This window comes from Gavialis gangeticus, unplaced genomic scaffold (genome assembly GCF_001723915.1).
Source record: "Gavialis gangeticus isolate Ggan-Ray unplaced genomic scaffold, GavGan_comp1, whole genome shotgun sequence".
NCBI classification, from domain to species: domain Eukaryota; kingdom Metazoa; phylum Chordata; order Crocodylia; family Gavialidae; genus Gavialis; species Gavialis gangeticus.
The window spans coordinates 55,024,024-55,037,167 of NW_017729029.1; the positions used below are offsets into that span (position 1 = coordinate 55,024,024).

Below are 13,144 nucleotides of genomic sequence, written 5' to 3' on the forward strand. Positions count from 1 at the left end.
CCCAGATCCCCTCCAGATTCAAGTTAATGCACAGTCCCCCAGCATCTCAGGATGCTTTGCACCTCCCCTGTAAACCCCCACCCCCTCGCAGGGTGGGCAGACTAGCCTTGGCCCAAGCTGTTTGCTCCAGCCGAGCAGAGAAGCATGCTCTAGCGCCTCCCCCACAACTTCTGGCCTGGGCCACTACAGGCATATTGCCTGCATTCCTGCATTTCCAGTATCAAAAGTGAATGTCTGCTCACTTGCTGATCAGTTCAATCTACACAGCTTAGACTAACCTGTGAAGATTGAATCGATTCAGCCTCAGGCTTTTTGGCTGTCTGTACTTACCCCAGTAGTTCAGAATGTTATTCCCAGAAAATCCAGAGTCTGGGGGGAAGGTTTTAAAAGCACAAGGCCAACTAAAGGGATTGGTTGCTTACCTGCCCTTTGTGTCTTCTCAAACCCCGCCTACTTGATTATTTGAATTAGCAGACTAAAACTGATCCTAACTTTGCTCCCAACTCATATCAAATCCTCAGCATCAGATCACTCTGCTAGCTATTTTCTTTTAAACATGGGCTTCCCAGTCAAGTCCCATTATTTTCTTGCTCCTCTTGAATTCTTGTGTCTGGACAAAAAGGCACTAAAATGTGAGGAGAAACTTGGCCCACTGCATTTATTGTTCAAGCAAACCTCAGAAGACGTTGCAAGTTTCCCTTGAAATGTCCAGGCTTAAGCAGATTCCGACATGTTCTGTGTGATTCTCGCCTGAACTGCATATTGAAGTTTTCCTTTTATTAATTTTACACTTCATTTTCCAAAGGGGAAGATGCGAGGCTTCCAGCTAGCCATCATTTGCTTGATCCTTCATGTATTTTCTCATTTCTTTACAAATGATTTCACATGATAAACTCAGTCTAGATTGTTAAGCGATTGAGAAAGGTGGCAAACTCTTACAGTATTACTGACAGATCTAGGGCAGGGAAACTAAAGATAGCAGCCACTAGTTATCTTCAAAGTCAAACCTCTTTGACCAAACCATTAATTAGAAATTGGAACATAGAAGCTCAGTTCCAGTTGGAAATTAAAATAGTAGAGCTACACTTTCTTTATGTGATCTTGAAAATATTTCAAGTATATCATGCTAAAAACAGAGTTGTAATGTTTTCTTTATGTAAAAAAAAAGGTTTAAGAAACACCAAGCTGATAGGATTTGGGAACTTTTTGCCCTCTTGGATTTGTCAAGATTTATTTAAAGCATGAATTGTTGGTGGGGATTGAGATATAAGTAGTTATTCTTCACCACATGCCTTTAGGAAACAGAAATGATGTTGATGCTGAGAAATGAATTGCACTAGCGAAAAGCAGGCGATAATGATGTGTTGACACACTTTGTCAATCTGTGGAATAATTGCAGTCCGGTTCAGGCACAGGAATCATCTGGCTGTCTTTGAATATTTTTTACTGTCTGCAGGCAGTTCGGAGCTCTTTTTGCAGCTGTCCCTAGAATTTCAGTGTGTTAGTTAGGTCAGGGTTGTCCGACTCTGAAGGGGCCAGGGGCAGCAGGCCCCTCAAGCCGCACTAGTGGGGGCAACAGACTGGAAAGAAGCTCAGGAGTTTTGAGTCCTACTGTGTCCAAGATTTTTTTATGGCTTTATTTCTTTCACCTCCTTTTAACCTCCACACCACATTTTCAGTTGACACTTGTCGTTTCTGTGAATGTGGGCTGAGCAAGCCCAATGTTGGTGCTACTTTGCAGAAGGAACATTAAGCCAGGAGCTCCTTTCTCCCTGTTAGACGGTGTCTATCAGTTCCACACTATATAGGGACCTGAATCTGAGCTAACTACACCCGTATAAATTAGATAGTAGGTCCACTGATGTCAGTGGAGAGACACCAGTAGAAAATGGTGTAAAAGGAACTACAGTTCACAGTTCTATAGCTGTTCTTTCCTAGATTGTATATACAACAGGCATAAGCCTTGACAGAATGGTCTCCATATTAACACTGTGTGTGTGTGTGTGTGTGTGTGTGTGTGTGTGTGTGTGTGTGTGTGTGTGTGTGTGTGTGTGTGCGCACGCACTCACGTGCGCACACTCTTATTCCAAAGTAAGTGTGCCTTAATCTGAATCATCTTAATCTACACCGAAAATAAATTAGGTGAAACCCAAAAAGGTACTTTTATTCTGGAGTAGTTAATTGGGAACTGCTGTTCTGCTTTAAATTATATATCAGTAGCACATCAGTAAATAAGGTGGAGGACATTTTATGAGTTTATATGAGTTTATGGGTAGACGCAGTAAACTCAGGGAAAAACTTCTTCTGCTGCAGAGATGTGTTTTATGCCACAAAGATTTTGATTGAAATTTCCCTGCATCAGTTGACAAGTTAAGGTCTCAGGTATATTGACCTGCCAGCAAAACAAAATGGCTGGATTTAAATAAGGGGCCTGATATGTGTCCTTATAGTGTGCTTCTATTATACAACACTCTGCAAAGAAATCTGGTCTCATCTAAAGATGATGATAGTGCTGTGCCCAGTCACCAAAGGATTTTTATCCTGCCTGACTGTAGGTTATAACAAAATAGAATTAAGATGTTCTTGAGAGCTTCAGGGTCACTGTCAAATTGAAATCTGCCAAAAGCTTGAATATAGCTGACTGATATACAGACATGGGATATTTGACAACACTAGTGCAGGTTACTTGTGGTCTGAAGGAGAAGAATGAGGACTGTCAGTGGATTATATTCTTATTCTTGGATCGGCATGGGAAATATTTATATTAGCTGGATAGCTATAACGTGGGTTTCTTTGTTTTTTTACTGCTATTTGTATGGGCTGGTCTCGCACTCCTAGCACCATGGTGTGTATTATAGCTGTGGAGCAGGGAGTCTCAACCAAAGCGTCCTGGTCCTGTTTGCAGAGATGCACCCCTGATCAGATTCCCCAGGTGTGCCTCTCTGCAAACAGGGAAACCCCAGAATCCAGCTCAGAGCACACCTTTGCAAATGGGAGACCCTGGGAATAACCCTAGAAGTGGGGCTGGAAGAGACCTCCAGAGGTCATCTAGTCCAGCCCTCTGCCTCAGGTGGGATCATCCCTGTCCAAGCCATCCCACACAAATCCATAATCTAACCTCTTCATAAAACTACCCTCAACCCTGACACAAATAGCACCTTAACCTGCTACAGGGAAAGCTGGGAGACCACGGCAGCTGACGTCCTGTTTCTATAAAAAGTTGTTATTATATACTCAAGAGGTCCAAGGAAGAGGGCCATGCCCCTCACTAAAGAAGAAGGTGTTTGCAGTCCATGATGATGAATAAAATTCGTTCCTGACCCCAGATATGGCGCTTGGTCTGACCCTGAGTGGAGGGGCAAGACCCTCTAGCCAGGAACCTCTGGCTTTACGTCCCAGCAGGAGCACTGGCACAGACCAGTCAAAATTCCCAGGCTTGCTTGCAGCCAACACCCAATGCCTCTGAGGAGGCCTGAAGACCTTCTGCACTTCTGGGGCTTCAGGGGCCTGATCCTACACATCCTGGGCATGGAAGTTCCCAGAGAGCGCAGGATTGGGCCCCTGCAACCCGATCAGGAGCACCTGCCAGGGTGGCTGGAAAGCGCGCTTCCTGCTTCAAGGAAACAGCCATTCAATGCCAAACAAATCCAAACCACCTGTGACTTACAGCGTTGTGTGCCACCTTAGATTGACTTCCTTTGTGTGCTTGATATGGTCTTTACGTACATATGTTTCTGAAATATTATTGCATTCTATAGCTTCGTACGTCAATGTATAACAAAAGCCCAAATCTTTAAACAAGACATAAATGAGCATATCAGGTTTTAAGGAAACCACTCTGTTCACCCCCAACAAATCCCAGCAAATGGGGGACAGGGCAGGCTGTCCAGTAAAGCTAAACAGAGGTCAAACACAGACTTCTCCTAAGATGATTTCACAATGCCAGTGTTTTCACTAATGAAATAACAGTTCATAGATGAGGAAGAAGAGCCTTTTCTGAATATTGGCTATTTAGAGCATAAATAATAGGTTTTCACCTAGGAAGCCTACACACACTAACTCCAGGGCTGTCAGAAGGGCTTTCCTTAAAACTGCGCTAATTTGAACTCTCGTTGGACTTAACTCTACGAGCGCCGTGCAGAGGCAGTTTTAGGAAGTATCACAGTAAACTCTGATCGCTTTGCGTAAAGACACTTTCTTTTGGTATAGGTTGTGTATCCAAAAGGAGAGGATGTAGGGGAATACGTGGAAAACAATAGTCAGAGAAGGCTGTCCTGCTGTCATTTAGCAATAGCACAAGAGGTCCAGATCTGTAAAAATATGCAGTGCCTAATTTTCTGAGTTAGGAAGTACCTTTGAGAATCTAGTTCACGGCGTGTTTCCTCCCAGTGTTGTTTGCAGTGGTTTCAGTTGTTTAATTTATGTCCAAAGGCTGTCCTCAGATGCACTGTAGTTGAAGATGGAATTTGGCGCGCAGGGAGTTGCTGGGGGATAAACGGATGTTATAAATTAATGTCAAATTCTATCATTTTCAGCACTTTAAATATGTCTTCTGCCCCATGAGGCAATTATCAGCCATCCTAAATGGAAAGTCCTAGAATTATCACTGCCTCAGAAGATAAGGAAAGTCCAGAGATGGGCAATGCAAACACAGTTAAAATGAGAATTTAGTTAGTTGGGATGAGCATGCATGCTTGTTAGTTTGTGTATGTATATACAGAATACCGGATCCAGCACCCTCAAGCCCTAGCACCTTATGTGAGTGAATAAGAATCAGGTCAGGAGAGAAGACTATTCATTAGCAATTCTCTTGACAGTACAAACCGTGAGAGGAGGGCCTCAAGGCGTTTGTACATGTCACCCAAATCCGTAGCAGAAAATGCAGCCTTAGAGATTCCCAAAGCAATTTGAGATATTTGGTGTAGCCTTTTGTACTTCTGGATGTGGAGTATGATAGATGGCAGGCTGTGCCAACAACCTGCAAAGCCTTTAAACATGTGGGATTGTATTTCTGATCTTTAAAAGATGAACTACAAGAGCAGATCCTGGTGCCTCTGATTGACTGGTCATCTAGAACCAACATTTCTAAGGGTCAAGTTGTGAGCACCTCCTAAGAGGTTGCTATGTCAGCATTACAGGAAAGCCTCTTGCACAGTGAGGGAGAGCCATAAAGGTAACATCTACATTTTATATCAAATTAATGGAGCGAGAATTTCTGGTAACTAATGACATGTAAGGCCTGAATATCCTCCCAGCAAAGCCTAAGCATGGAGAGGAACTCTCCTGTGTTTGAATTTCCTCTTCTCTTTGTTAAAGGACCAACTCCCATGTGCCTCAGCCCCCTTCTTCTTATGTCTCTGGCTTGGCCATGTCCTCTTCTGCAAGGATTCATGGGGTGAGGGAATGAGCAGACTGTGTTTGGCAAAGCAAAGAGAGTACAAATTGTCCCTCTCTACTTTGGGGGGATTTCATTTATAAAGATAATACAGGCTGCAGCTAATTATGTTTCTACAAACTCCACCTAAGGAGCTTGGGGTCGCCATGGTCAGAGGTGGGAACCAGAGCCCACACCGGGGCATCAGTCTCCTCTGAATCTGACAGCTTTGAATGGGCACTGTGGCATTTTCCGTGGTGGGGGCACCCTGATAGAACAAAAAGATCCCTGCAGAGATTTCCTTCCTGCTAACCAACTCCCAAAGACTTTCCAGGGCTGGGGGGAATATTAATCCTAGCCAAACTACTGCAGCGAGTATTGTTCCATCTCATTATCTCCGCAGTTTCTTTCCAGTCCTGACCTCCATAATTAATATAAAAATGCATGAAAGAGAAAGGAAGTCCCACAACACATGAACATTTGAGCAGCTTGTGGGTTGTGAAGGTCACTTTTTCAATTGTGGAAATTAATTCTAACATAGTAGAGCACACCATTAGGTACTGATTTTTATCTAAGAACCATGTTAATTGCCTGACGCTTTTTTTCTTGATAAGTTAATAGAGAATCCTGCTATCTAAAAAGCCCAGGGTCTATTGTTGTATGCATAATAGAGCTGGCTTTCAGTCTACATTAATCCACCTCCGCTGCTCCTTAACTCATCTGATGGTGTCAGGAAGTGATGTGCCATTAAAATCAATGGAATATCAAGCCTGTTTGGCACTTTCAGGCATGTCTGTATGGGAAAGTAATTGCAAAGTAGACCAATGTGTGAACTACCATGCACTAACTCCCCATGTGGGCACTCTTAGTATATGCTAAAGGCATGTCTTTGCCACTATAGAAGCATGTCCTAGCTGGCACATCCAGGCACAACAGTGCAGATGTGCCCTAGAGCAAGGGTTAGCAATTGTTTGGGCCTGTGAACCATGTAGAGGATTTGGGGGAGCTGTTGTGGGCTGTGACAGCAAGCCCATCCCTCCCCACCCCAGTTCACCAAACCTCCCTATGTGGGATGGGACCACGGAAGACAGGGAGCTGGCATGGATGCGGGCAGGTGGCAGCCTCAGCAGAGACAACTCAGCTGCGGCTACCACCTGCGCCACCTTTGGGCCACCCTTCTACCCTGAGGAGGGGCTGGAGCTGCTGCCTGGCTTCAGCAGCAGTGGCCCAGGTCTGGAGCAGGTGACATCAGCTGGGCAGAAGCTGCTTCTGGGCGTGGGAGAAAAGGGGAACACAGCAGTGGATGCGGCCGCCTCCTCCTCACTGCCACTGGGTCCTTCTTGCTGCCACTCCCCAGAGCCTGCCACTGGGGCTGCCCTGCAGCTCCCCCCCGTCACCGCTGCCCTGTCGGGCCAACGCTGCCCAGAGATGCTGCTGGCAGTGGAGGTGGTGGGGAGAAGCCGCAGGGCAGGCTTCAGGCAGCAGCAGCAAGAAAGGCACGGCAGTGGCAAGGGGGAGGCAGCCATACCAACTGCCAGGTCCCACATTTTTCCCACGCTTAGCAGCAGCTTCTGCCTGGCCACCACTGCCACTTATTGTGGGCAGGTGCAAGGTGGGTGCTGCAGGGACCAGGACCCCCTGCATGGGACAGGCTGGGGCTGGGGCAGTGCACTTAGCCTGCCAGGCAGAACTAAGGGACATGCCACAGGCCAGACAAAGTCCCTCTGTGGGCTGAATCTGCCGTATTTTTTCCACCCCTGCTCTCAAGTGCCTTTGCAGTTTGATCCATTTAATGTACAGTAATAGTGGGTACACAGGGAGTTTGTGTGGACTAGCTAGTATACTGCAAATCCACACCTCAGCTTATATTGCAGTAGCCTCCCCATGTAAAGCAGCCCTTCAATGAAGGGGATGAAAGTTTGTCACAAAAAATATCGAATGCAGGGTAGTATTTACCATCCTGGCTCTAGTGTGGTAGCCTGGGCCCCTGACGTTCAGTTAAAGGTGCGATGGGATGTGATCCACGATCCCAGTAATTTCACCTACTGCCCTGCCACATATGATTGGGATCTGATCCCCAGTCCCATAACCATGCTCTATTGCTGGTGCCAAGGGGAGCCCAAAATTTGAGCCTTGAAGGGCTGTGGTGCACCCCTGTGGCTGGGCTCACCAGTCAGCTGCTGTATGCTCCCAGCTGTGGGAGCGCACATGAGCCCTTTGAGGCTCTCAGGGCATTTCCAGGCCTGGGAATCCCACATATTTCATGTATGGCCCAATGGGAACCAGCCACAACATTATTGCACAAAATATGCATAATAATGCTGTGGCTTTTCCCCTGTTCTATCGCATCATTCATTGCATGAATGTGTGGCTGCTACTTAAGACACAATTAAATGATTAATCACGTCTTAAGTGTAACATCTGCCAGGAGCCCAAGGAGAAACAGGGATGATGGGAAACCTTGTACCCTCAAGCTCCCTGCCTGCCAGAAATTCACAGCCGGTTTAAGCTACCCCTGCTATTTTGATGCTACACAGACCATATCCCATTGCAAGCCAAGTCAGGCATTTTCTTTGTGTTACGAACTGCTAAGTTTTCCAGTGAATCTCAGTGAAGGATATGATCAAATGTATGAGACAAAATGGACTATCCAAATCTCTCCCGAGTCTGTATGCCACAAGGTACTGTCAGTTCCAGAACCACTTACTGCTCTCAATTAACCACCGATAGATAGATGTAAACTGGGACTCATTGACTTTAATGAAGTTAAAACAGTGTGCACCAGCTGAAGAGCTGCCCTTGGATGTATTTTTGACATCCTGCCATATCATTTCCCCACCCTGATTCGGAGAAATGCTGCTCTCAGCTTCCCAGTTACCTTTTATTTCCAGCATCGGGAGATAAAACTAAGGGTGAAATCTTGGTCATACTCCTTTGGCAGTAGGAGTCTTGCCAGAGATATCAGTGAAATGAGAAGGGGCTTGAAATCATCAAGCCCTTTGCTGACAACACTTACCTTAATTTATTTGCTTACCATACACCAATATTAGCCATTGAAAGCGGGGGGTGCACATCCTAAATAAGGAAACTGATCTGAACAGTTTGGTTAAAAAAGAATTATTTTCTCCTTCACTCTGCCTTCCCAAAGGAGATAGATGTCTTTTTGGGGTGGCAGAAAGTGATCCGCAAAAATACAGCATTTATTTTCCATATACTACCTAATCACCACAGCATATGTTATTATAGTAATCTAAATGCTATGTTACATGAGCAAGGTTGCTACAGTTAAAATCACCTGGCACTAGCATTATTGCCATGTATTGCTAGTATATGATGTTCACGAATTTATTGTAATTATGGAAATCAAAAAAACTACTTAGAAACGAAACAAATGCAGAGAGTTTAAGTACAACTCTGTTGTTAAGACCTTTTTTAAATGGCAATCATTATAGTGAATGACAGGTATGTCCAATTCTAGTTTCATTTCCACCAGTGTAAAGTCAGAGACACTCCAATGGGGTAAGTATAATTACCTCAGATAAATATTGCTGTAAGGGAAGTCAGAATCTAGCGCTGAATGATGTTTTCTAGACTTCTAGCTTGCATTTTTAATATCCATAGCACACATTAGTATGCAGCTCCGTTTAATGAAAAGAGAGGCTCTAGTCTCTTGGGTAAGCTAAAGAAGTTAAAAAATATATAATCAGAGTGCGGAGTGAAGAGTGCATTTCTTACCTTGTTAAACCACAAAACTGTGCTCTTTTACAGAGGATTAAGAATAAGAGATAGTGAAATGGTAAAAGAAATGGCTAAAATAAGAGCACAGTGCACACTGAAGCACTGATCAAAAAGGCAATATTATAGGAAAAAGGTAAAACGGATGCAAACGGTGCAATGCCCCAGACAGTGCAAAGCACCACAGAGTAACTGTATAGGTTGGTCGTCCTGCTGTGTTTGTGGGGGAGCTTCTATAGACTTGACAAACCTTCCTGAGTGGATCACATTTGTAAAGTCTGTTTATTAAGGATTTGCCCCTAAGGCCAGGAGCTAACCTTTTACCATCTATTTTCTATGCAGTATTTCAGTATAGGCTTTGTTGGAGTGGATGTGATTTCCTTTTTTGAAGATACAATCTAATTGGACTCCACTGTATAGTTAAAAGCTGAATACTGGGTGTGTCTAGCTTTGCAATCTTTAATATGCTTACGGGGGGTAAATGGTCCTGCCATTTTACTAACAGCAGACAAATATTTGAATCCCCTTTGTTTTACTAATCTGTAAAATGTGGCTTTTTTCATTTTAGCTTATCTTCAGTCTAACCAGGCCATGGGCTGGGGAGAGAAAGCTATTGAACTGCGCTCTGTGGAAACAGGAAATCTGGAAGGCGTATTTATGCACAAGAAAGCACAGAAGCTAAAATTTCTGTGTGAAAGAAATGACAAGGTACAGATATGGTTAATAGTTGAATAAGAAAAACAAGATTCACCTATTTATTTTTTTTCTTTAGCATGTTATTGATGGTGGATTTTTCTTACTTTGGCATAACTGCTCAATCAAAAGCAATCATAGGTGCTGATCCCATGAACTGCCTTTTATAGACAGAATCCCACATCTGAAGCCAGACAGGTCCTAGCCCTGTATTTTACCTGCTTTCTACCGCAAGTGAAAAGTCAGCTTTAACCAGCTTTGTAGCTCTCATCTGAGAATAGTTACCATACTCTGGTAATGCCTAGTTTGAAAATTGCCTCTTAAATGTAAGTGCAAGAAGGTGTAATTTAGAGCAACATTTTGAGGAAAGTACCAAACAGTGATCTTAGAGGCATTGCAGGTATTTCCTCATTTGTGTGTGACTAAATTAGTGCGGATACACGGTAACTATCTCTATAGGTGCACTGTTGCTTATTTGTTTCGTTGATATATTTAGAATATTGTATGCAGAAACAATGTAGTAAATTGTTTGATAATGTGCCCTGATTTCCTTTCTAGTAGAAAATGTATGCACCATAACATATTACCAGGATATATCCTTGTAAGCACTTACAATTAATTTTGCTTTAAAAAATGAACCTCAAAGAATTACAATTGAATAGGTTTTTATCTAGAATAGTATTCTGATTTGTCTTTGTCCTGAAGCTGTCAAATATGTTTAAAAAACCTCTCATAAATGTAAACTGACAGTGGTCTGTCCTTTTTCCTTTTCAAGGTGTTCTTTGCGTCTGTACAATCAGGAGGCTGCAGTCAAATTTACTTTATGACACTTGGTCAAAACATACTATTCAACTGGTGAATCATCTCAGAATGAAGGATGCTTTGAAGTTCCCAGCAGATAGAAGCAGCGTCAAAAGTTTGGAAGTTATGCACACACATTTGCACTTTTTACTTACAAGAATCTTGTTATTATTAACTTTCAAAATTCATATTCCTTCAGTCAGGAAGAAATTCCATTTTTCTGTCAAATTATTGCAAAAGTGTTTCATTCTATCTATGAAAAATATGGTGACAACCAAGACTGAATTCACTATGTAACAAATAGCAACTGTAATGAAAAATGTAGTGAATATAACAGTTTCCTGCACTCTGAAAAGCGTACATGTTTTGCACAGATATTGTAATTTTATTATTTCGAACTGAAATCTTTCTCTTTGGATGCAATATCTGCAGTATCAAATATCTGTACTGAGTTGTGAGTTAGAATCTACTTGATTTTGAATTGTTTCTAGCTTGCTTGACTTTCTTTTAACCAAATTATTACTGTCCGAGTCTCACTAGTGAGCTAGCAACTATTCACAAAGGGGCTTAGCACACACTTGGGCATTCAGGGATAGATGCATGCCCTGAGTGTGGATGTGCTTTGCTGCAGAGCTTTGTAGAATCAGCTACTGGATACATAGGCATCAGCCCAGGAGCAGATTTTACAAACTGCATAGGGCTGACTCTGTTAATCTCTCAAGACAGGATGCCTTAGTCCTTAGACACAGTTACTGTATTTGTAAAGAGAATTTAAATAGCAGTTTATCAGAACAAATAAATACAGGGCATCATGGTCATTTATAGACGTGCTCCAGGAGTTGGGAGGGGGGAGTGTGCTCTGATTAGATCAGCTTCAAGAGCCTCTCTAATTAAAGCACCCAGAGCATCACATGTATCAGTGACCCCATGCTGAAAAATGGCAGCAGGGGCGCTTTAACTAAATCTCATTGAACAAGCTTTAGTTAAAGGGCCCCTGCTGCCATTTTTCAGTGCGGGGATACTGATACTGCATGCTGGAGTCTACTGGAGTACAGTAATTACCACGCTCCATCAGACTCAATTAATCGAATCTGCTCCAACGTGCAGTAATTACAGCATGTCGGAGCAGCCTCGCTGCACGTGTATAGGTGCCCATTAGGCCTCCGACTGTTACTTATACAAGTAGATTCATTCCATGTGAGGTGATGTCAACAGCACTATTCATGTATGCCAGGGTGCCCAATCAGGGACACTTTCTTTACATGATTCTCATACCCGCTTGTTCAATATCAGAACCTACATTTCCTAGTTTGTAAATATAAGTCTTTCCAAAATGGATGCCATGGTTAACGAATGTATTCTTAATATAGTTATAAATTTATCCAAAGAGCCAGTTTATTATAAATAGAAAAGATAAATAATTTGAGGCACTCTTTCTATACTAATTCCTTCTAAATAAAGCCACATCTACTGATGGCATTGATTTGAGTGCTTCTGTTATAAAGCTATTCTCAGGGGCTAATATCTTGGCCATCAAGTATATAGACATTATAATGTGGAACCTTAAGGTTGAAATGCACAATCATTAGTTAGCTAATGTTCATGCAGTGCTTTCAAAATGTAAAGCATTATAGAAGTGCAAAATATTATTATACATGATAAACTGGACATGCACCTCAGTCCAGAAGTGATCCAGTGAGCATACTGTAGGTAAAAGGAAAAAAAAATAAGATAGTTAACAGCAGTATTTAAAAATAATTATTTTTTCATTTGAAATCTGTAGAACGGAAAGGTGTCTGGGAAATGGTTCTGGAATAGCTAGTCTTCTACCTCTATGATGATGATTCAGAATTGGGTAGGTAGGTAACAATGAAGAGTGAAGCTTGTTACCAACTGGTGGCAGTTTTGCAACCAGTGTGAATTGAGGTTGCAGTCACAGTCTAGTTGGACCAGGGTTCATGTTACAGAACCATCTCCAGAACTGGCAGCAAAGAAGCCAAAGACAGGTTGAGTGTGGAAGCTAATCAGTATTCTTGTCCTTTGTAGTGGTCTTCTAGGGACCAGGGGCTGGACAGTGTTAGGGAAGCCATCACTGCTGCTGTCCATATGCTTCAGCTAGAGGATTGTGGTTTCCAAAGCTGTCAACGCAGCACACATCATGATTATTAGTTTTGCCTCTGACCATATAGTGAGTGTGGTACACAGTAAATATGCTTATGTCAAAAAGTTTGAATGACCGAATTGTCCAAACCAAATGCCAGGCTCAGAATGTGCATGGAGCTGCATGCCCAAATGGCTGCTTGAACACCCAAATTGAAGTTCTCCTCAGCGTTGGGTTGCCCACGGGTGGACTGCTGTGCCAAGCCAGAACCATGTGAAAAGCAGTGGGGCTCAGCTTATGTACAGTGATCTTCCTATCCACTAGCAGTTGCAGAATTGGGACTATTGTAATTGCACGGGGTAAATAGGCATCTAGTTTTGCATAAGTCCTGATTTCTGGGCTACTGATCCTTGGGCTCTCTGTGCTCCATTTTCACCAAA

General features: G+C 43.0%; 1 protein-coding gene and 1 long non-coding RNA gene across 4 annotated transcripts in view; one reads left to right on the top strand and one right to left on the bottom strand.

Moving 5' to 3' along the window:
• Positions 1-10,813, top strand: part of NRK (Nik related kinase) — a 151,919-nt gene extending 141,106 nt beyond the window's left edge. For all 3 annotated transcript variants that reach the window (XM_019521629.1, XM_019521628.1, XM_019521627.1), the window contains 2 exons: positions 9,678-9,817; positions 10,578-10,813. In XM_019521629.1, the coding sequence (XP_019377174.1) occupies positions 9,678-9,817; positions 10,578-10,661 (224 nt within the window). In that variant the 3' untranslated portion in view covers positions 10,662-10,813. The remainder of the gene's footprint in view (positions 1-9,677; positions 9,818-10,577) is intronic.
• A 1,770-nt stretch (positions 10,814-12,583) lies between these two features.
• LOC109300797 overlaps positions 12,584-13,144 on the bottom strand; it is an 11,119-nt gene continuing 10,558 nt past the window's right edge. Inside the window, exon 3 of the long non-coding RNA XR_002098332.1 lies at positions 12,584-12,741. This is a non-coding gene — a long non-coding RNA (uncharacterized LOC109300797). The remainder of the gene's footprint in view (positions 12,742-13,144) is intronic.